A 25,424-nucleotide genomic window follows, 5' to 3' on the forward strand; every position below is an offset into this window, starting at 1 on the left:
CAGCTGTTCTTTCAGTTTATAGGTAGCTCTGACACAAATAGTCTCAACATCCATCTAATTTCCTGATAAAATGCTTGCAAGGACCAATAATGTGAACATATGTACCCCTTATTTTGTAACCCTTGTCTGACTAGTTAGCTATGAGGGTGATGATGTCTCTTCCCTCAGTCTGTTGTATAGCTCAAAAATATTGCAAAACTAGTTGGTTTTGTTAGCTTTTCTATTGGTGGTCTTTCTCTCTTGCAGGAATCTTCACTTCTTTGTAGCTTACTGATAATGCTTTACTATTGTTTTTTAAGCCCTTTTGGTTGTCACCTACTATCAGATCATGTACAGTATCTTCTACTCTCTGTCCCTTGCTGAAGCTTTTTTATCTGAATGTTAGTTAGTGTCAAGGTAATATGAGACAGCAATTTTGATGTTAGTGGTGTGAGGTCAAGGGGAAGAAAAAGTGTCATCTAATTGTTGGCATCTGTTAGATGGCATCTGGTGGCCTAAGATTAAGTACAGAAATTCCTAGAAAACTAACACACTGGGTTTGATAGCCAGAATGTTAAATCCTGATTTCCACCTGAGCTAAATATTTTTATTGTTTATTCTAAATCTTCGGTCAGATACAGCAGTTAGATATAAAAATGTTCAACAAGAACACATGGTAGATTGAAGGAAAGAGAATATGGATATAGGAGTAGGCATGAAAGACAAACGAGGGAGGGAGAGGCAAGAGTACTGTTCCCTGAGCCCTGAAAAATAAGGACATTCAGAGGAATGTTTCTATGAAATATGTTGCTAGTTCTTCCTCATTCATATCGTAAAGCAGAATTTCCCAGTTATGTTTAGAAGAAGAAGTTATTCAATGTTAATCTGATTTAGATCTCAGCACTGCTCATGTAAGTCAGGGGCCATTGATTGGTTCAGTCAACTAATCAGCTTTATACCGATAAACTGAGAAAAGAATTTGGTCCCACTTACAGATATGAAGTCTTCCTGAAAGTAAGATATATATTTGGAGGCTTATTTACCCCTTACAGTTTTGTAACCTCTTCACATTTATCAGTAACTCCCTTTTATTAGTTGTGAGTGTTATCATATTTGGATGGTGGGGTAGTTCATTTTCTTGGAACCAAGCTCAATGCTAGGAGTACTGAGGGAACTAATATTGCAAAGGGATAAAAGACTTTTTCCTTTAAAATCATCTCCTTTTCTTAAAAGAAGTCTAATGCAAGGAAGGGCCTGCAAGTTTAATCAATACAATATTACTGAAAACATCTTTCAAAATCCTTCAGCACTTTTCAATATGTTCTCATTTTTACTGCTGTTCAAGACATCTTCTTCAATATTCAAGTAATAAAATAAATTCTATTAATAAAATAGTTTTGAATTATTTTGGGGGGAGGATTAAGATTACTCTTTGACAAAACATTACATAATAGTCTAAATCTGTTGGGATTTTTTTGCTAGGTCTTTGATTCTGCTTGTGCAATAGTTGGAATTTGTTTTCATGGCACAACAGATTTTGGATTTATTTTTGGTATCTGATATTAAAAGTACTAAAACAAATGTCACAAAACCACACTGTCTGATTACATTTTTTATTGATAGAGGTGAAGGCAACGTGTTCTGTGATTTTTTTGGGGGTGTGTGATTAATTTTCATATTAAGTGATGTCATGCCAGGCTTTAGGTACTTTCTACTTTCCCCATGACAAAGAAAACGTTTAAAGGTGACATTACAATGAGAGACAAGAGCAGAAGAGCCATCTTGAATCTTGAGTTGTTAAAGTGGTTTTCATGCCATCTTTTCTCCTGACACATACCGTAGGGTTATAGCTGAAAGTTAGGAAAGTGGCTGAGGCATCTCTGCATACTCCAGCATACTCCAGTTGATAGAACAGCTTTTGTACGTGGTAGACATGCAATTTTGTGATGGGAAGCAGCCTTGCAGCCAGATGGTTCTGGGCATATATGGTTATGAGAAAGCTGCTTGTCATGGTTTTATGATTTTCGGTTATTGGTACTCCACATCATAACATCATGTAGTGAATGTACCTGGTTCTCAGAAGAGAAGGACTACTACAGTCCCCACGGTACTTTGCTCCTCTGTTACCATTTTCCAGCCGGAGGGAAAAGATAAAAGCTCTCAGTATAAAACTTGCAGATCACGAGACCTCGTCCCTTTTTCCGCCCGTCTCTTGCTTTGGCAGCACCTCGCTCTCCAGCCGTCTTATCGTCGGTAGTAGAGTAAGGCCTACTTTGATTTTGGGACATTCTCTCTCTCTGTATTGGATTTACCAGCTTAAATTGTAATTATATTGTATTATAGTGTGTTGTTTTGCATTCCGATATCTTATTTAGTAAATTAGTTTGTTTCTCCTCAGATTGTTGCCGCTGTTCTTTGCTCTCAGGGCCATCTCCTTACCTTTTTTCCCTTTTCCCTTTTCTCGGGACGTGGACCCGTGGATGCCCCATCCCCTTCGTCACGGAACCGGGCCGAAGCCCCGAACCCAACAGCCCGTAAACTGTTGACACTGCTTTAAGTCACTACCACCTTTGGAGCTGTGCTGAACACAGCTTATATTCAGGCAGCTGTGGTTTTTAGTGCCCTCTTTCTTTCATGTTCTGTGGATTGCATCTCCTGTTTGCTTTAGTTCTTTTCTGTTCAATGTAGAGTTGAAGGTGTGGCAAGTATTCCTGCCGTTGAGAATTACTGTGAATGAGAATGTCTTCTGCCCCTTTCCAAGCTACTTAGGACTTAGATATGGATCCCCAGAAGGAAAAATGGATTATGTTCCTGCTTGTTCCATCCTTAGAACAAACAAGTAGGGTATGGACTTAGACTCCAATTTTAATACTTTATGGAATGTCTTTGATGCAGATGTGTGTAAGCATTTTCTTATTTTATGCGAAGGGACTATCCATGATAGGCACTGCAAAAGGGGATGCCAGTTTGTTAATGAAAGTTAAGATGGGGTCATGGTAACCCTAGCTAGGTTTGAAGTCATTAGCTTGAATTGAGGTAACAAATGTAAATTGTCAGTGTAGTGGAGAGTAGCTGGTTCTGATGGGAGTCCTCAATTTAAAAATCAAACTCTGGTATGAGGACACTTACAGTAGAGATCTGTTAAAGCAAGAATGATTTGGAGAGAATGGAATAGAAAGCAGCAGTTCACTGTCTCTTCTAGTGTCAAAGCTTGACAGCAGCAGAGGAAACCAGCAGACTGGCAGATGGTTGAAAAAAAGCTACCTTCACACAATAGTTCACTACAGCGTGAAATTTTTTTCACAATGTATTGCAAATGGTCAAAATTTTTATGGGTTCAGAAAGTGGCTGGTTAAATTCATGGAAGATGATTCTAAAAGCAAAGATTAATCTACTCAGGATTCGTTGTGCCATGAGGTGCTAGATGCTGGCAGAGCATACTGGGGAACTGTCACTGGAGGCTTGCTTATACCCTTTCTCTGTGTCTGCTACTCGTTATTATTGAAAACAGAACACTAATAGCTGAGGACTTTTGATGAGATTTGTTTCAGTATCTTCAGCAAAATCATAGAATCATAGAGTTACAGAATATCCTGATTTGGAAGGGTCCCACAAGGACCATTGAGTTCAACTCCCAGTTCCACACAGGACCACCCAAAATCTCAGCCCTATGTCTGAGAGCATTGTCCAAATGCTCCCTGAACTCCAGCAGCTTGGGGTCATGACCACTGCCCTGGGGAGCCTGTTGCAGTGCCCAGCTTCTCCTGTGGTGAGGAACTTTTCCTAATCTCCAACCTGACCCTCCCCTGATGCAGTTCCTGCCGTTGCCTCTGGTCCTGTTGCTGTCACCAGAGAGCAGAGCTCAGCACTGCTCCTCTGCTCCCATCTTGAGGAGCTGTAGGCTGCCATGAGGCCTCTCCTCAGCCTCTCTGTTCTGGTACCTCATCCACTTCTCATACATCTTGCCCTCTAGACCCTTCACCTTCTTTGTAGCCATCCTTTGGATGCTTTCTGATAGTTTTATGTCCTTATGTTGTGGCACCCAAAACTGCACACTGTGCTTGAGGTTTATGCATATTATCACTTAAGGTTGCTGCTTGTGTAGTATGTACTAGGTACCACTCCTAGGTTGTTGTTATGCATATGGTCTAAATGTCTCTTTACTGAAATAATTAAAAAATCTAAAGTCAAGTTGTGTTTTATCAAGACTATGTATTCTTCTGTTTTGCTTACGGTTGTATTTTATTTCATGATAAATGTTACAATTATTTTTGTTTTCCATAATATGATGAACATATTAGATTGGAGGGTAATGAATTTTTAAAAGTCAGTGATGAGCTATATCTTAACCTACCAGCTTGTGTAGTGGTCGCTAAAAAACAAAAGGAAAGAAGCATTTCATCTATTTGCAGTTTCTCTGGATGCAAAAAGCAAAAGCCATATTCAATGTCTAAATGGTAGGCTGGTAAAAAGGATGATTGCCTGTATTGCGTAAATCCTCAAGTGTCCTACTCATTTTATTTTGCTGTGTAACAATTCTGAAGGCAACTCTCAGAAGAATCAATACATGCTGCATTTTCTAGCACATCTTAGAATGCACATGTACAGTTGTTGTTATTTATTTACCTTGCCCTACTTTTGTTTATTCCTATTTTAGCTTCTTAATTTGAAATTCAACTTCTTCAGCTTTGAAAGCTATTGAATATTTCACTGTCTCAGATTACTGTATTTTTAGACAAAATGGAAGCACAGTGTGGTATAGGTGCAGCCAGTATTATATTGTCTTTCTTCCAAGTTTTTCTCATGACATTGTGAGGACTAGGCACTGCATTTAGAGAGTCAGTGTTCCCATTTAGCCTTCCTAGCCTGTGATTAAATGGGAGTTGTTGCCTGTTGTACTATGAGTCGTCTGACAAAAAGCTAAATCTGTCACAGGTGCTACAATTTGTATATCAGAAAATTTGCTTCCCAAACACTAATTATTCCCAAAGTATTTTACTTCACACAAAGCACAGATAACAGAGTCAGCAAATTTGTCTCAGTTTTATCATTGTGTTGTAAATGAGGGTTTGTCTCCTACCATTGTGTAAAGTGAAGATGGTGGGAATTCAACTGCAGTGGAATCCAGTGATTTACCACTTCTGATATGTGTTTTTTTTCATTTAATTCTTCCAATCAAAACGCTGGAAATATGTTATTCAAACAATCATTGCTGAATTTCACTACTGTAAATGAATGAGCTGTTGTCTAGTGACAGAAGAAGGTATGAAACAGTGTTGTTTCTCCAGACTGTAGAAGCATTTTGTGCCTGAATAGCCCAGACTCAGCTTGGTGATATGCTTAAACTATTAATTTTGGATGTTAATTTGTTCTGATGATAGCTTATCAAGTACTATATTTGTGGTTGCTGTGTGAGAAGAATGGACGCTCAGCCATTGAAACTGTGACTGAATAAGTGAAGGCATTCAATTTTTATCTCTCTCAGACCTTCAGTTGTATATGCAGTGAAAACACACACGTATACTTGTGCAAAAGCAGAGCTTTGTTCCAGCCAGCCCCTTTCCACTGTATCCTTCCACTGCAAAGGTGGAAAACCTTTGTGATAAAGAGCTATATGCTGAGTTACCAATATTAGGTATTTTGACACTGAAGCACCAGAATCTCTGTATGTATGAGTTTGTAGTTCTGATGATAACCTATTGTTCAGTTAAGTCTTTTGTTACAAATCTAGCTATCATCAGAGTGAGCAAATTGTTAATACTAGACACAGAACGTCTCCATCTCAAATAATGATTGGAACTATGTTTCAGAAGCTTCTCCTTTTCATTGTGTCGATTGCCTAGGAATCCATTCTGAGAACAGACAATTATTAAAAATATATATATTCAAAATTTTTAGTTTATAGACTGAATTAAAAAGAAATAGAAGAACACTGAATGCTGTAAATGAAATTCTTAGCAACAATTTTTGCATTGTAAACTAGCTTAAGAAACTGTTTATTTACTCCCTAAGGATAAACATATTGTATATTTGTGGATTTCTGACAAATGAAAACATTAATGTGATTTAACTTATGCTAGCAGTGATTCACGGCTCTGGTTGTTTGGCTTGTGTATAGCAATTCTGATTTGTATTTTTATTTTGTTTCTGTAGGACTATTTAACCATTCACAAGTATGGCAATGCAGCCAGAAATGATCTCTGGAACACACTGTCAAAGGTAAAATGCTTTAATCTATTGCACTGAGGGAGAAGCAGGAATACAGTGTGGTATTTTTCTTGGTGAGCTTAGAACTGAATAGAGCATAATGAGATCTTCAGACCCCAGAGCAAATTTAAAAATTGATGCAAAGAAATTCCATTAGAGTTAACAGAGTGGCAACACTGAAATATGTTTTCTTCAGTATTTCAGTTCTTTATTACGTTGGAATATATTTCCTTGGTTGTGCTGTGTCACTGATGTGCAGTAAAAGCTAGTTCATGGAACCTACTATCATTGCATCTAGTGGCAGCAGGTTGAGGCCCATAAGCTGGAAAGTGCATAAAAATGCTGTGCTTTGGCATTTACATCAGGTGCATTTTTGATTTTGTATGGAGTTATGATTTGTGTGAAAGATAAAATTATTAAAGCTTTAAAGTTTACTCTAAACAGGTAACTGTTTACTGTAACACAAGGTGTCCTGCAGAGAATTGCAGTTTCTATGTCAATGCTCCCTTTCATTGCTGTACCCACACTTGGTTTCTAGGCTCAGTTCCAGAAGTACGTATGTAAGGGCAGAGCTTAAATTTCAAAAGAAGGAGCCAATCATGCCTAAATTACCTGTCTACAGAGCTAGTCTGGACACCCCAGAATAGAGACAGTGTAAGCTGGTAGTACAGAAAGGAAGTTTGGGCACAAGTACCAACTCAAGCCATACATAAACATGGCTGTCTAGTAACCATTGACAGCAAAGCTAGCATCCAGCTCGAGTTCAAGACATACATATTTATCCAGATTAGTAGGTATCTACGTGGCTTCCAGCTACCACAAGAGATATCCATATCTGCTGTATCTCTGCTGGTTCTGTGAAGACATGTTGAATATTGTAGGGTATCTCAACTGACATTTGCTAAATAGGAACAACTAGAGTCCCAAAAACCTAGTCAGTAGAATCAACAAGGTATAGAGAATGATTCAGTTCACTAGCCACTAGATGATGAACCTGAACCACCAGCTGCTTTAAGGTGAGCCCTGGTAGCTTCCTCTGGTAAAGCCTCTGGGGAAATGCTGGACAGTGGGAGGCGAGGGGGATGAACGTACTCTTGAAAGAACAGCAGCAACCACAACTAACAGAACAAAACCAGGACTTCATTCTGGACCCTAAACACTAGGGCTACCCTGTATGCTTAATTCTGTTGTTAAGTCTAATAATTACTTTTTTCTCTCACCTATAGCTAAGTTCATTGCCAGCCTCTTTGTTCCTAATACATTGCAATTGCTTCTTCAGTTCTGAAGACTTCTTGCTAGGTTCTGCTCATATTCATCAGAGGTTAATTCATCTGTGATTAAGGGCTGTTCAGCAGCTAGGCATATTTCTCTCTCTGAATAGCAACCGTTGTCTGTCACTCTCATATCCAGTCTCATCTCCCATGAAGCTATAGCATCTCTTTTTATTTCAGATGAAATTCCACCTCTAAACCAACGTTTTATTGACATACTCTATCAAATATGAACACATTAATCCTACAGTGTTATGACATACACTTTTTGAAGGAACTGGGGATATTGTTGTATACATGGTCTCACTTTGGACAGGAGGGACAGTGTTTTCAAATAAGGGATAGACATTTGATTTTCAGAACAGAGAAGCTCTATATTTTCAGAAATCAAGCACTTTGAAACGTGCCTTACCACAAATACCTTAAATCAACTAACATTGATAAAAATACGTAAAGACCCTGTAAAGTAGATTGTGTCTTCCTTTACAACAAAAGTGCTTGAATGATTTGTAAAAATGTTGACTTTGTGCCTCTTGTCTATGGAAGATTGCTCGATATTTGTTTTTAAGATACACAGATAGTGTTGGTGTAATTTGGTAGTTTATGTGTATTTACTGATTGTAAGTATGGGTGTGTGATAGTTATTTAAACTGCTAAAATTAATTATGCTCTTCTAGGACAAAAGTTTTACATGTTGGATTGTGGTCCTGCTTCAACATACAAAAACTTTTCTTTTTTCTTGAAGGCTTTAAAAAGGGTTGGAAAATCTGTAAATATCCAAGAAGTAATGGATCAATGGACACTACAGATGGGTTACCCTGTTATCACCATCTTGGGAAATGAAACTACAGACGGTGTCATAGTCATCTCCCAGGAGCGTTTTGTTTATGATAGTGATACTAAAACTAAGGATTCTGGCCTTGGAGACAGCAGGTACTTATATTTCTCAATGAATATCTTTCAAGAGGCTGTAGATGTTTAAGTGCTTTTTTGTGTATTTTTATAGAGTTGCCTCTGCAGAAAACTCTGTGCTTTGCATGGAATCAATAGCATGTTGTGGCAGTTCCATTTGAATTATATTAAAGATCAGGCTAGTTAAAAGAATTGACCAAAATGATTAGAGTAATAGAACAAGATAAGGCTTTAATGTGACCATTTGCATTCTGACAGCTCTACCTCTGACTTTTATGCAGTCTTATCTCATGCATCTGTTTCCTCTCCATGACTTTTGATTTTGTCACACGCCGTGAAGTAACTTGGAATGCGGTCAGAAGGTCTGATATTTTTTTTAAGCAATTGTTTGGACTAGACCTCTCTGTGCTCATAGGTTAAGTAGGAAGATGTAACCACGTATTGGCTAGATATATCTTGACCTGGGAAGCAGTCAAGAGCTATACTGGACTGCTATACAAGACAGGGAGTTCCAGTTATTCCATTTTTTAAATCAGCTGAACTGGTCCTGCAGGGACTGTAACACTGACCAAAATCAGGATGCACTTGTACACCTCCACCTCTCTCCTTTTTCCACTTCCTAGATTGATTCCTTGCCACTCTCAGGTGCCTCCACCCCATTCCTTTGTCCCAGGAACAAACTGATGTTCCTTGATCATGCTGGGGAATCCTCATCTTGTTTAAAGCAATTTTGCTGTGATATTTTAGTGCCAAGCATTTAGAGCTGCTTGTAGACAATTACAGTTCATCCTTAGAAGCTTCTGCATTCACTGCTTATTGCTTGGTGTGAGAGAAGGCATACTCTGAACTTTGAGTTCTCCATGTTTGTCCCATAGGTTTAAATTATTAATACTGAATTTTGCTTGATGCATCTGAAATTTATAGAATATTCCTGCCTAAAATATGATTACATATACTGGGAGATATTTATAACTAACTCATTGTTTTTTTATAAAATAAATACTATAGAACTCAAACATGACACAGTAAATTGTTTTTTTCCTTGTCTATATTGGAACAATCTAGTACGGTATTAAGCATATGTTTAAGTCCTGGGCTGAAATGAGTTCGAGTGTGAGTATTATGTAAAACAAGTTACTGTAAACAGTTGGAAATGATCTTGACTCACAGTTCAGTGCAGCATGAGAGCGATTCTCCCTTCACTTAAGAATTTAATTTCTGCACCTGTGTATTTATGTATAAAATATAAGTGGATTTACTACTCAGAAAAACAGATATTATTTTTTGATTGCTTAAAACAGAGGTGTTAAGCCTTTTAAATATTGTGGAGACTTTCTCAAATAGATTTGTCAGGTATTCAGCATTGATTGTATTAACTGCTACTGTAATTCACGACTAAAGACTACTGGGCATGAAAGTGTTTTGTATGGTAGAATATTAGGAGTGAGAAGTAGATTCTTAATAGTTTTATTTTCACATGTGACATTAATTCAGAATTCACAGAATCACAGAATTGGAGGGGTTGGAAGGGGCCTCTAGAAATCACTGGGTCCAATCTCCAACCCCCCTGCTAAAGCCAGTTCCCTGCAGTAGGTTGCACAGGTAAGCATCCAGGTGGGCCTTGAATATCTCCAAAGAAAGAGACTCCACAACCTCTCTGGGCAACCTGTTCCACTGCTCCATCACCCTCACTGTAAAGAAGTTCTTCTACATATTTGTGTGGAACTTCCTATGTTCAAGTTTTGGCCATTGTTCCTTGTTCTATTACTACATGCCACTGAAAAGAGTCTGGCCTCATCAAATTGCCTCCTGCACTTTAGATATTTATAAATATTAATCAGATCCCCTCTCAGTCTTCTTTTCTGTAGGCTGAACAGACCTGGGTCTCTTAGCCTTTCCTCGCTCCAGGCCCTTTATCAGCTTTGTCACCATCCGCTGGACTCCTTCTTAGAGATTTCTGTCTTTCTTGAACTAAGAAGCCCAGAACTGGACACAGTATTCCAGATGTGGCCTTACCAGAGCAGAGTAGAGGGGGAGGATCATCTCCCTTGACCTGCTGGCCACGCTTTTTTTAACACACCTCAAGATACCATTGGCCTTCTTAGTCACAAGGGCACACTGCTGGCTCATGGCCAACCTGTTCTTCACCATGACCCCTAGGTTCTTTTCTCCAGAGCTCCTCTCCAGCAAGTCATCCTCTAACCTGTACTCATGCATACAGTTGTTCCTCTCTAGGTGCAGGACTTCACATTTGCTGTTGTTAAACCTCATCTGGTTCCTCTCCGCCCAACTCTCCAGACTGTTCAGGTCCTGTTGAATAGCAGCACAGCCTGCTGGCATGTCAGCCACTCCTCCCAGCTTTGTATCTTCAGCAGACTTGCTGAGGATGGACTCCATCCCATCATCCAGGTCACTGATGAAGTTGAACAAGACCGGACCCAGCACTGACTCCTTGGGAGCACCCTAAGGTTACAGGCCTCCAACTAGACTCTGTGCCACTGATTACAACTCTCTGATCTATGCCAGTCAACCAGTTCTCAACCCACCTCACCATCCACTCATCCATCCCACACTTTCTAAGGTTAATTATGAGTATGCTGTGGGAAACAGTGTAAAACCCTTGCTGAAGTCAAGATACACTGTTCTTCCCCCTTCTACCCAGCTAATGATGACATCATAGAAAGTGATCAAGTTGGTCAAGTACGATTTGCCCTTGATAAGTCCATGTTGACTACTGATAACCTTCTCTTCCAATTCTTTTGAGATGGCATCCAGAATTAGTTGTTTCATCACCTTTCCATGCACGGAGGTGAGGCTGACTGGCCTGTAGATTCCCGGATCGTCCATCTTGCCTTTTTTGAAGACTGGAGTGACACTGTCTATCCTTCAGTCCTCAGGCACCTCTCCCACTCTCCAAGACCTTCCAAAGATGATAGACATTGGTTCATCAATCCCCTCTGCCAGCTCCCTCAGCACATGTGGGTGCATCACATTGGGGCCCATGGATTTGTGCACATTGATTTGGCTGGATGGTCTCTGACCATATCTTGCTTGACCAAAGGGAAGTTTTCCATTCCCCAGATTCTTTCACTTACCTCCAGGATCTGGGATTCCCAAGGGGTAGTCTTTGTAGTAAAGACAGAAGCAAAGAAGACGTTTGGTATCTCCACCTTCTCAGAGTCCCCTGTTACCAGGGCACCCACTTCATTTAGTAGCAGACTCGCATTTTCCCTAATTTTCCTTTTACTGTTGACATACTTAAAAAACCTTTCTTGTTATCCTTTACCTCCTTTGCCAGATTAAATTCCAAGTGGGCCTTGGCCTTCCTCATTGCATCCCTACAGGCCCTGACAACATTCTTCCCAAGTGGACAGGCCCTTTTCCCACATTTCGTGGACCTTCTTCTTTCCTTTGAGTTATCCATGAGCTCCTTGCTCATCCACCCAGGTCTCCTGCCTGTTTGGATGAGCAAGGATTTTCTCATCCCTTTCCCTGATTTGTTACTCTTAAGGATGCACTGATCTTGAGCTTAGAGGAAGTGGTGTTTCACTGTCATCCAACACTCATGGGCACCCTTTCCTTACAGTGCTCTTAGCCCATAGGATACCTCCAAGTATGTCCTTGAAGACGTCAAAGTTGGTTCTCCTGAATTCCAGGACTGCAATCCTTCCTATTGCTTTACTTCTTCCACACAAGATCCTGAACTTCACCATCTCATGATCGCTGCATCCCAAGCTGCTCCCAACTTTCACATCCCCAACCAGCCCTTCTTCCTTGTAATAACAAGATCCAGCAGCACACCTCCCCTTGTTGGCTCCTCCACCACCTGCATTAGAAAGTTATCTGTGCATGCCCAACCATGTTACTAATCCAACAAATATCAGGATGGTTGAAGTCCCCCATAAGAACCAGTGCCTGGGACCGTGAGGCTATTTCCAGCTGTTTGAAGGCCTCATCAGCTTCTTTCTTCTGATCAGGTGGCCTGTAGTACACACCCACAACAGTGTCACCCATATTAGCCTGCCCCTTAATTCTCACTTACAATCTCTCCACTCCATCATCGTTGTCCCCCAGGTGGGGCTTGATACGTTCTAGTTGCTCTCTCACATAAAGAGCAACTCCACCATCTCATAGAATCATAGAATCACCAAGGTTGGAAAAAACCGCCAAGGTCAACCTGTCCAACCGTCCACCTACCACCAATATTTCCCCACTAAACCGTGTCCCTTAGTACAACATCTAAATGTTTCTTGAACACTTCCAGGGATGGTGACTCAAACAGGACAGGCCTCAATATCGACCACTGGGAAACACCACTTGTGACTGGTCACCAGCTCGATTTAACTCCATTCACCACCACTCTCTGGGCCCAGACATCCAGCCAGTTCTTTACCCAGCAAAGAGTGTACCTGTCCAAGCCACAGGCTCCCAGCTTTTCTAGGAGAATACTGTGGGAGACAATGTCAAAGGTTTTGCTGAAGTCTAGGTAGTCTACCTAGAGATTTCACCTCACCAGCCTGTCACTCTTAAAAAGGTCATAGCCATCCATGACAACATTCCAGTCATGCAAGCTGTCCCACCATGTCTCCATGATCGCAATGAGATCATGGCTCTGTGACTGCACACGTCTCTAGTTCTTCCAGTTTATTTCCCATGCTGTGTGCATTAGTATACAGGCACTTCAGGGAAGAGGGTGCAGGTATCCCTAGAGGGATACTGGAAGATTTCACATACTCCCTCTTGAGGTGGCTGGCCTTCTGGCTTTTGTCATTAGAGGCAGCTAAGAAACATTTGTTACTATTGTCTTGGCTCATTCCTCAGTCTGTTGCAATGGCATGAGCACTGCCATAATGGACCCCACTTTTCAATTTCTTCAGTTTAAAGCGCACTTCACTAGGTTAGCCAGCCTGTTCCCAAAAATTGCCCTGCCCCTTCTAGACAGGCTGACTCCATCCCTCCCTAACAGATTATAATCTTCGTAGAAGGTCCCATTGTCATAAAACCCCAAACCTTTACGATGGCACCAGCCACATAGCAAGGAATTGATGTGTATTATGCATCTCTTCCTGGCTTCCCTCCTTCCTCCAACTGATAAAATGTGGAAGATAACTTAGGCTGAAATGTTTTTCACTTGTTCTCCCAGGGCTTTATAGTCTTCTTTGATTCTTCTTACATTCTGCCTTCCAGCATTGTTTGTTCCCACATGGAACAGCAACAGGGGATAGTAGTCTGTGCTCTTGATGAACTGTGGCACCCTTTCAGCAGTGTTTTGGATCTTGGCTCTGGGAGGCAGCAGAAGTCTTGAGACTCCCTGTCAGGCTGGCAGAGGGGAGCCTCGGTCACTTTTAAAAGAGAGTCACCCACCATAAGCAACTGGCATTTCTTTTTATGAAACCTCAAACTGTATTTGGAGATAACGTGGATGGGTAGTGTTCTGCACCAACAGAGAAAGGTATGCTGAGTTTCTTAGGTGATTTTGCTTAAAAATTGTATTACAATTGTAACTTCTAAACAATGTGAAATTCAGTGCAATATAGAGCACAGAAAAAGAAGGTATCAGAATGGGCTCTGCCAGGAGTTTATTATCCAAGTAGACAATACAATACATATGTGCATCTTCTTTGGTAAGTCTGTTTACTGTTTTCTTCTTGCCTCAGATTTGTTTTTTTCTGTGCTTCCATGGTATTCTAACCACAAGTGAGAGGAAGTCCCTAGCCTAAGGAAGGCTTTGGAGATTAAATGTTTACTGCAGGTAGTTAAATGATGGAGCTAGTTTGCTACCTCCCAGTTAGTTATTTGAAAGTCATTTTACTTAAATATAAATACCAAAGAGCAGGAGTCATATGCTTTTAGCAAAAGATGAAACTTTTCTATTCCATTCATCTCTCAGAAATCACTCACCATTTTATATTAAAGTCCTCTGGCTTAGTTATAAATAAGAGTCTAAGGTGTTAGAAAAATGAGCTTACCATTCACTGGTGCACATGTGATTTGATATGCACAATGCCCTTGTGTCTTTAAATGTCCTTTCCTACCATCAAATTAAGTGGAAAAGCAAGATTGACAGACAGAAAATAAATTTAATCTTTCTGTCAGCAGTGGCAGTTCTTTTTGTTGTTGTTGTTCTGTTCTTTTTTATTTTTCATTGAAAAAGTCACTGTTTTTTCGATTCTTGTGAAACTGGTAGACGGGGGAAAATCACATTAATGGGATGTCATTTGATAATTCATGATATATTACTCCTGTTCGTTTTCTAACTTTGCAAGAACTGGTTCTTGTGTGAAATGATAAAAGGGGCTAGTTTTTCTGCAAGTACACCATGTGGGGCAATAACTGGAATTGAAACAAGACTTTGATGGGCACTCAGTGCAGCATTCTGGCTGAGTCTGCAGGTCATTATGGTCAGGGAGTTTCAAAAGTTTGGTGGGACCAGGTAGCCCAGATAGGTGTTGTGGGAAGCACAGAGATGTATATAATGAGAGGCTGCAGGCTTGGGGGTTATGTATCAGCAACCTACCTCTTAGTCCGGTAAAGTCAGTGTTCAGCTTCCCTAAGTGACCCATGAATTCAGCCTTAGATGCATGGCTTCCTGGGGAGCCATAATAGTCACTGCGAATAGTGGGGAGCAGATTGCATTTATGCCACATTCGGGGCCCTGCTCTTGCAGAACATTTGACATTGACTTCCTTAGGATAGTTTATCACTGGATTAATCATGATTATAATTTTAAACACTGTAAATACTAGAGCTGAACAAAACACAGCAAAATGTACTGGTGCAAGCCTTTCTAGGAGTTTATCATCTAAATAGACAGCACAATATGTACTGGAAGGCTCGAGGGAAGGCTCTTAAAGCGTGTATCTGCCACACAGTCATACATTATCCAGAGGTGGGGTTGTAGTTTAGCATGGCACAGCAATAAATGGGTGCATTAAAAGGAGCACGGCCAGCAAGTGGAGGAAGGTGATCCTCCCCTTCTACTCCACCCTGAAGAGGCTACATTTGGAATATTGTGTCCAGTTCTGGGCTTCTTAGTTCAAAAAAGATATTTCCAAGAAGGAGTCCATTGGAGGGTGAGAAAGATGATAAAGGGCCTGGATCATCTCCCATGTGAGGAAAGGTTGGGAGACCTGGGTCTGTTCAGCATGGGGAAAAGAAGACTGAGAGGGGATCTGATTAATGTTTATAAATATCTAAAGTGGGGAGCGAGGCAAATGGATGAAGCCAGGCTCTTCTTGGTGATGAGTAGCAATAGGACTAGGAGTTGTGGCCTAAAACTTGAACATAGGAAGTTTCATACAAACATGCAAAGAACTTATTTGCAGCAAGGGTTACGGAGATGTGGAACAGGTTGCCTTGAGAGGTTCTGAGTCTCTTTCTTCGGAGATAGTCAAGACCCGTTTCGATGCCTACCTGTGCAAACTATCGTAAGGTACCTGCTTTGGCAGGGAGTTTGGACTCAGTGATCTCTGGAGCTCCCTTCCAACCCCTGCAATTCTGTGAGTCTGTGATTCTGTCAGTACTGTTACCTTCAGAGCAATGCTGTTAAGTCCCTTTCTAGGCAAATTTAATATTGCCTTCCTTTAGAAAGCTTTAGGCAGCACAATGATAAAAAAAGATGTAAAACTATTAGAGAGCATCCAGTAGAGGATACAAAACTGGGGAAAGGCCTAGACAGCAAGACATATGAGGAGGAGCTGAAGTCGCTGTGTTTGTCCAGCCCAGAACAGAGGAGCTGAGAGGAGGCCTCATGGCAGCTGCAGCTCCTCACAGGGAATGGAGGGCAGCACTGAGCTCTGCTCTATGTGACAGCAACAGGGCCCGAGGGAACGGCATGGAGCTGTGTCAGGGGAGGGTCGAGTGGGGATTAGGGAAAGGTTCTGCACCAGAGGGTGGTGGGCATGGAACAGGCTGCCCAGGGCAGTGGGCTCGGCCCCAAGCTGCCGTAGTTAAAGCAGTGTTTGGAGAACACTCCTTGGCATAGGGTTTGGATTTTTGGAGGTCCTGTGTAGAGCCAGGAATTGGACTCAGTGATCCTTGTGGGTCCCTTCCAGCTCAGGTAATTCTATGATTCTATGATTCTGTGAAAGAGTTGGTTTAGAGTAGGTTTTTCAGATGGATTTGCATAAGAAATGGAAATAAAGAGGTAAATGAATATTCAGAATTATACAACTTTTATAAAATCTCTGTGCTTTTGTACCTGCTATATATTTATGCAGCAATTAACTATTAAAATGAAATTCGAAATAGTGCATTTCATTTTTTTCCTGAAATCATACAGAGGCACATACACAAGCAGGCAGTTTTTTTCTGAATGAGATATAGTTAAAATAAAAACTGTTGATACCTTTGACAGAGTCTTACTGCTAATCCATTACTGTAAATGTCTTTAATTTTACTAAGGAAGAGAATGATTAAATATAGTTGATTTTTCCATATTGTGTATTATTGAAATTGTTGTCTCTCTGTAACTGCAGACAAGTGTGTTTCAAGATACACCCATATGCATCTACTGTGATTTATTCGTGTGCCTAGAATTGACTGTATGGCATTCCAAGCTCTAATGCTTAGCTTGGAATTACAGAAGGTATACAGTTTCACTTCTTTGCAAACTGAGCATAGATTTTTCTTGACATTCATACCTTTGCATCATAAGCATTCTAATTTTATGAAGAAAAAAGCTAACAATGGCAGACACCATTTCTAGGAATAACATTCTTCAGAAAGGGCAAAGTCACTGAGCTTTATTTTAAACATCGAAGTCTGCAGTAGAACAATTCAGTTTATGTTTTATTTTTTTGTGATTTCAGTTTATCCAAGCAAAAATTTAAAACTCCAATAACAGATGTATAGCTCATATCCTTCTCCTGAGTAACAATTCTTTTGGTATGTGTAGGTTCCATCCTGCACTCATGTACACCTCTCTGAGAATGCATTATTCTCTTACATCATGTGAGGCTACAGGGGATGAGGTGATATTCCATCTGACAGGGTTCAGTGGTTTTCCCTCCTGACAGAGAATGTTATGATTTTAAGACACCAGACTCATCCATCATTACAAGACTGGCTCACAGATATGACAAGAAATCTTATGAAAAATAATCTATGGTCTAGACAATGAACTAATCAGCTTTGATGAAATCCATAAGCCATTTATACACTGTATTGAAGCGCAGACCAAAGCTTTTTGGTTATGAATATATTTTGTATTTTAAAAATATGAAGAGCTTGTCTCTTCAAAAGTGGAGAAATAACCTTTTCAATAGTATCAGTATAATTAATTTCACGTTGCTGAGCTAATATTAACTTGTATAGAGTTCTTATCACGCACACTATTTCTGTAGCCAATCTTTGCTTGTTCATGATAAGGTACCAAGGGGAAATGTCTTGCTAGACACTGAATAAAGCTAGCTGTGAGGAAAGAGAAAAAAGAGAAAGTTACAAACTGGGATATAGACAAGGTATTCATATGCACTGAAGTACATTAATCCTTGGTGCCTTTCTCCATGTGGTTGGACAAAGGAAAACTTAGTGGAATGGTGCAAGACTGGGACATGACCAAAAAAAATGGACTACTGCGTCTAGCACCATGTAGTAATAACAACTGAAAGGCATTACAATTAGCAGCAGAGCTGCTTAGCAGTCACTCCACTCCAAGATGAATGATAAACTGCAGAATTTATTTCCCTTCAATTCTCTTCTGAATTTCTTACACAAAGCTCATATATGCAGGCTTTGCAGAAAAAGGCTGTGCTTGCCCCTTTACTGATAATTATTTGAATAGTGAAAGCATAGCTGTGTTTAGATATTGCTGTATGTATTCTTACTTATTGGCATGACATTATAATGAACAGAAATGGGGAAAATACTCTGTCCACTTATCAGCTGAGGGGTTGGTTGAACATAAAATGTTAGGAGCACAAGGCAAGTGCTAATAAGTATCTTTGAGATCTTCTTGTAGCAGTTATAGAATAATGTAACATATGTAGTATTAATTATGTAATAAAAGGGAACAGAAGTATGGACCATGTTGTTTTATAAGCAGAGGATTCATTTACCAAATATTTTCCTAGAGTGGAAAGGCCTCCCCATCTCTGGGAAATATTCTCTAATCTTCCATTTTTTCATGTTTGTAGAATCATAGAATCACCAAGGTTGGAAAGGACCTACAAGATCATCCAGTCCAACCGTCCACATATCACCAATAGTTCTCACTAAACCGTGTCCCTCGACACAACATCTAAACATTCCTTGAACACCTCCAGGGTCGGTGACTCCACCACGTCCCTGGGCAGCCCATTCCAGTACCTGACCACTCTTGGAAAAGTAGTATTTCCTAATGTCCAGCTTGAATCTTCCTTGGCACAACTTGAGGCCATTCCCTCTCGTCCTATCGCAAGTTACATGAGAGAAGAGGCCAACCCCCAGCTCACTACAACCTCCCTTCCGGTAGCTGTAGAGAGTGATAAGGTCTCCCCTGATCCTCCTCTTCTCCAGACTGAACAATCCCAGCTCCCTCAGCCACTCCTCATAAGGCCTGTGCTCCAGACCCCTCACCAGCTTTGTTGCCCTTCTCTGGACATGCTCCGGGACCTCGATGTCTTTCGTGCAGTGAGGGGCCCAAAACTGAACACAGTACTTGAGGTGTGGCCTCACCATTGCTGAGTGCAGGGGGACAATTACTTCCCTGCTAGCAACACTATTTCTGATACAAGCCAGGATGCCATTGACCTTCTTGGCCAAGTTCTTTGAGTGTTTTCTTGTTGATCCTTTCCTTTTTACTACACTATGAAAGAATAAGCTTATATCGGCATTTCTACTGGAAACCACTTGTGTGTTGTTACCTAGGGAGTAGATGTGGTACCCTGGTTCATCTTGACTAACCTGAATGTCTCTTTATCAGCTATAAGAACAATGAAGGGAATGAGGCTCTGGGAGAAGGTGGTACTTTGTATAGTAGAGACAGAGGAAACTGAATTATCAAAAAAAGATTAAAAAATCAACAGGCCTTAGTGAAGCACAGGACTGTCCATGAACGCAGCCAGATACTGATTTAACCTTTTTTTTTTTTTTTTTTTCTGGTCAAGCAGTGTCAACGGTTTACGGGCGTTAGGCCCGATTCCGTGACGAAGGGGACGGGGGACCCAAGGGCCCACGTCCCGGGAAAAGGGGAAAGGGGAAAAGGGTAGGGAGATGGCCCTGAGAGCAAAGAACAGCGGCAACAATCTGAGGAGAAACAAACTAATTTACTAAATAAGATATTGGAATGCAAAACAACACACTATAGTACAATATAATTACAATTTAAGCTGATAAATCCAATACAGAGAGAGAGAATGTCCCAAAATCAAGGTAGGCCTTACTCTACTACCAACGATAAGACGGCTGGAGAGCGAGGTGCTGCCAAGATGAGAGACGGCGGGAAAAAGGATGAGGTCTCATGATCTGCAAGTTTTTATACTGTGAGCTTTTATCTTTTCCCTCCGGCTGGAAAATGGTAACAGAGGAGCAAAGTACCGTGGGGGACTGTAGTAGTCCTTCTCTTCTGAGAACCAGGTATATCCACTACATGATGTTATGATGTGGAATACCAATAACCGAAAATCATAAAACCATGACAAGCAGGTACTTGAAAGTATTTATTCTTACAGAGGAGTGAAAAAGCATGGGGAGCTCCTTCATTTTACGTGTGCACTAGTGTATGGGACAGCTCTATGACATCAGCAGATTTTGTCCTTCAGTATGTTTAGGGACAGTCCCTAACCCCAACAGCCTGGCAGAGCACCGTGATTACAGAGTCCTTCTCCTCGAAACCAGCAGACATAGCACTGCTTCAGCAAGGGACCCAGAGGAGCACTGTCTGCCTCAGGCACCTGTGGGAGCATGGCTCTTATTGTTGGATGGTTGCGGTTGCTAGCCCAATAGTTGTAGCTCACATTTAGAGTGCCACAAATTGTATTTATTTATTTTCTTCTGGAAGGATTTGAAGGGTCCTCAGTCTTTTGTTTTGCCCCTTTTTTTCTTAGAGACTCTTCTCATTGTAGCATTATTATTAAATCAGAATAGAGAGTGCTTTTAAAATTTGTTCCTGCATTTTTCTGTGCTGATGTATTTTAAGCAAGATTTTGCTGCTAGCAAAGATCTCAGAAATGCCAATTTTAATTTAACACTTTATTTCCTAAACCTTTTCACAGCTTCTATTTATGAGAAACACTTTCACTAGGCAAACTTCCAGGCTGCTCTGATGTGCAGGATATAGGCAGCATTCAGTGTTATAATTTGCTGAATGCTAGAGAAGATAAAATTGGGATATTGTGTCATTGCTTCCTATGTGGTGGCAACACTCATATCCTGGCAAAAGTTAGGCTGACAGTGAAAAGCTGCTGTTGTATTTTATTATCGCCATGGACTATGTCCCTTTCCTCATCTTATTTGCTTGTATTAACTCCTGGGAATTGCTAGATACCCAAACAGGTTAATTAACACACATTAATTAGATCAGTTTCATGGTGAGAGAAGGAGTGTGTACTTGAGTGCAAGCAGCGTATTTTAATTCAGAGCGAGATGGGGATATGAATTGAAGAGTCGAGGTGATAGTGTTAGTGGAGAGCTGCCCAAGATTCAAGGGGAACAAAAGGGAGCATTAAAATGGCGGGGCTGCACTGGGCAAATGCAGAGAACCAGGGAAATGAAGGCAGTCAAGATGGTGGCTTTAATGAAGTAAAGAACAGACTGGAGAAAGCACTGACAGCAGATGGATGACAGAAAGGTAATGGGAATGTTGAAGGTGGATGAATGTCATATTTTGTTGGGTTTGTAAAATCAGAGATGTAGGTTCCTCTTAGCTCATCATCATCATGAAATAACTTGTATGCTTCCTTTTTTACCAGTTCTTCCTTTTGCGGTCTTAAGGGGAAAAAAAAGTCTGTTATTAGGAATTTATCTCTGTATTTGAACCTTCAGGGTCAATAATAGAATCTCAGATTTTAGTGAGAAGATATTTTGGCGGGAGGCTCTTAGGGAGATTTACTGAGGAAGCAGAAACTGCTGTAGGAAGTATATTTTAATTTTGGTTAAATTCATGATGTTTTGAGGAAAAATCAAAGCCAAACATTTGAATACACTAAAAAACGTTTGGACCTGTTGCTGAAAACATCCTGGAGGACCGTAGACATAGATACAATGCTATTCAAATTCCTGTAGCTGACAAGGGTATCACAGGCAGTACCAGTTCCTACTCATCCCATAAAACATCCTTCCACTCATCATTATCTTCAGCTGTCTCAGATCTGCATTCTGTATGTTCTTGAGTAAAGTACAGCACAGAGACGGGGGGTTACATGGTCAGCACCACGTGTGCAATTCTGCAAGGACATTTTACAGTGGTGCAAGACAGAACGCAGGCTGCTGGAGAGAGAGATCAGGAGCTTTTACTTGAAGGTAAAGAGGCAGCTGTTGGAGTACACACTTAAAACTGCTTAAAACCAACTTCTTTCTATCTGTCTCTGACTCAGCACCCAAAATTGCTTGTCACTTTCAAAAATGAAGTCTTTTGTGTTCTGATGTAAAAAGGTTACGTAGGGAGGAGAAAGAATTTGTAGTATTTGTTCTTTGCCCACAACATTTTTCTAAATTCAGTAAGGTGCTCTACTGGTGCTGACACTGAAATGAGTCAGTTTTAAAGAGCCCCTTAACATTTATTACCATCTTGTTTGTAATTTGTTTTGGTATGAAATGTTAAGCTAAAACTACAGATAACTTTGTAGAAGGTTCAATGGGAAGATTGTCCCCATCTACTCTGTCCTTGAGAGACCTCATCTGCAGTACTGCATCCAAGCCTGGGGTCCCCAGCACAAGAAAGATGTGGAGCTGTTGGAGAGCGTCCAGAGGAGAGCCGCAAAGATGATCAGAGGGCTGGAGCATCTCTCTTATGAAGACAGGTTGAGGGAGTTGGGCTTGTTTTGCCTGGAGAAGAGAAGCCTCTGGGGAGACTTCACTGCGACCATCTAGTACTTGAGGAGGGACACTGACTTTTTACAGTCTGATAGTGATAGGTTAAGGGGAAATGGTTTTAAACTGGAAGAGAGGAGATCTAGGTTAAATGTTAGGTGGAAATGTTTTACTCAGTGTGGTGAGCTACTGGCACAGGCTGCCCAGAGGAGCTGTGGATGCCCCATACCTGGAAGCCTTCAAGGCCAGGTTGGGTGGGGCTGGCAGCCCTGCCCATGGCAGGGGGTTGGAACTGGGTGGTCTTTAAGGTCCCTTCCAACCTAAGCCAATCAATGATTCTTTGATTCAGTAATTGTAATTATCATCAGATAGTAGTATATTATTTTCAGACAACATAATTCTTTTCAGATTGACTAATGTAATTGAATTTAACTCATTTAAATTGCCTTGACCCTTAAAAAGCTATCAGGCCAAGGGAGAGTAGGGTTTTTCTAGGATGGCTAAAGACACACAGCTGTTTTCTAACAGAATACATGTGCTTTCGTCACAAGGCAATCCTGCAGCACAGAGACACACATAGGCTTTTTTATGATTGTGTTAAGGGCACTGAAACATTTCTTTATGTGTGGGAATTAGTGGTTTCACTGCACTGGTAAGGGAATTATATTTGGCTTAAAAATCCTGAAGAATGTAAATTGTTTTCCCTGTTCTAACTGTAGTACTTATTTATGGCTGAAAAGTATTCCATAGATTCTTGTAAAATCCAGGAATAATTAGGTCTATGGCAGTGTGAAGGAGAACCATAAAATCTGCATTTCTAATATGTTGCTGTTAAATGTATTAATTACTGCTCTGACTACAGATTAATTCTAGTGTCAATGATTGTGTTAAAGTACATGATCTGTTTGGTGCTTTCAGCAATACCATATTGACAGTGAAAATCATTTTCCTTCCATACTTTTGTATTTTGATCTTTACACAGGAAAAAAAAAAAGCACACAATCCATTATCTATCCTAGAAATAGTTTCTCTTAGAAACAACAATCAAGCCTTATTTTACAATGTACCAATATGATTGCCTTTTTAAACATGAATTTCTAAATGAAATCATACATAATAGAAGAATATATAAAGTTAGCAGCTGGATTGAGGCAGAACTGCAAATAAAGAGGCTTACTATCAGAAGTAAGTCTTCTCGAAAGTGCTAGCATCTTTCAAGACTAGAATATAAACTTCTTATTCACTCTGTCATGCAATTTTAAAATTTCTCCAACTTACAAATATTATCCGTAGTCACCTCCATGCATGGAGATAAGTATAATTTATATTCAAAATGATAACAGGCCCACAATTTTGAATACATTCCAAATCCTCAAGTTTTACTTCCATCTGAAATGGAAAAAGTAGTTAGACCCAGCCACTGATTTCTGGTCATCTGTGAAGCATCAATGAATTCCACATCTAATAAAATTCACAGCTTGTGGTACTCTCCAAAAAGTGAGGTCTGTAACTCTTCTGAGGTCAAAGTGTGGATGAGCTCACTCAGATCCATCAGCCCTATTATTTTCAGCAAGTATCCTTTGCTTTTGCAAAGGAGCTGGAATTGCGTCTGCCTAGCATAGGCCAGGATAATCTTGGAATGAACACTTCCACAGTCTTTTTACTGCAATCTTTTTCTAACTGGAAAAGAATCCCAACCTTAGCACCATGTTTTCCCAATTTTGTTCAACTCCCTAAAATTACTGATATGCATCCCACAGTTAGTGTAGCACCATTGTCATGTCCTGATGTCTTCATTTCTTCTCTGATGTTGTTTTAAATGGCATTTTGTCGTCCACTGGTACTGGGGAAGTCCTCTACAATTCAGACACAGGCAGGCTTTCTCCAGTTAGTAAAACCTATGTTTTTTCCTTTCAGAATTCAAGTTGGCTAATTGTGACTTGTTATTTGATTAAAAAGTCTACTGTTGTCTGCTGTTTCATCCAACTTGTAAGGGAATCTGTCTTAATCAGTTACTTTTGCCAGTGTTTTTCACCTACTTCTTGTTGCTTTGAACATAAGAGTTAACACTGGACATGTCCAGATGACTGGTAAATAAGCTCCAAGCTGTAGTCAGTTATTTCAAATTGTTATCCTTGATCCATTTTTCATCTTTTATTTGTCTTTCCTACAGAGTTAGTGCTACCTTCCCTTCCTATCTGCCATCATCCATGCTGACTGAGTTCTTGGAATCCCTTGACACTCTGGCACAGTGTAGGATGTGTAATGCTTGTGTGAGTGGGAATAAAATCCTTTTCTGTTGTGTTGTGCCTCTGGGCACAGCCTACAATTACTTTGCTGGCACACAGTAAATCTAATGAAATCTTTGCTTTCTTGTGAGAATGATATTCACAGCATGAATGTATGATTGGCTTCTTTTCCATTAAACAGAACTAACGCACTGTAGAATCACGCTTAAGAAAAGTACATGATTTCTTGTGATATTCACATGATCTTCCCCTGAAACCTGAAATACTCTTTACTGAATTAGATGCTCTACTGTATAACAACCTGAAAAAAAATCTCTGTGATGTTTTAAATTGCCATTCCCAAAACTATCTGTCAAGAATGAGTGTTTTACAAAATTTTACCCCAGTACTGCTGAATTCTGCTTAATGTATAATCTCTTTCTGTATACAGAAGCTCTAAAGCTGTTATGCAGCTTTAGTTGTTTCTCACTCACCGCCTTACCTCTGCTTGTGCTCTCAGCCTAGTAATAGATGTGTCCAGGTGTCACAGCAATAAGGCTTGTAGTTTCATACATTAGTTGAATGCACTTTCAGGTTTTCCTTAAAAAATTTTTCTTTCAACCTTCTATTATCTTAATATTCAAAATCTGTATAATACTGAGGCCTTCTTTTGCCTTGCTAATAGAAGCAGCAGTAGTGTTGGAAAGGAGAAAAAATGAGAGATCTCTACTCTCTTTTTACTATCCCAATGTAGTGTCCAAACTACATGCTATCCTTTAGTTCACTAGTTATAAACTTTCTGTGTCCCTTATTTTACAGTAGGTTTTAAGATTATTAGTCAGGAAATTCCGCAGCTTTGCAGTTGAATGCTTCTTCT

The 25,424-nt window shown here is 40.3% G+C and overlaps 1 protein-coding gene across 2 annotated transcripts in view; it reads left to right on the forward strand.

Annotated features, from left to right (window-relative positions):
* The window catches only part of TRHDE (thyrotropin releasing hormone degrading enzyme), a 222,165-nt gene that overhangs the window by 130,563 nt on the left and 66,178 nt on the right, over positions 1–25,424 (forward strand). For both annotated transcript variants that reach the window (XM_021385190.1, XM_021385191.1), the window contains 2 exons: positions 6,133–6,198; positions 8,203–8,390. In XM_021385190.1, coding sequence (XP_021240865.1) covers positions 6,133–6,198; positions 8,203–8,390 — 254 coding nt within the window. The remainder of the gene's footprint in view (positions 1–6,132; positions 6,199–8,202; positions 8,391–25,424) is intronic.

This window comes from Numida meleagris, chromosome 1 (assembly GCF_002078875.1).
Source record: "Numida meleagris isolate 19003 breed g44 Domestic line chromosome 1, NumMel1.0, whole genome shotgun sequence".
NCBI classification, from domain to species: domain Eukaryota; kingdom Metazoa; phylum Chordata; class Aves; order Galliformes; family Numididae; genus Numida; species Numida meleagris.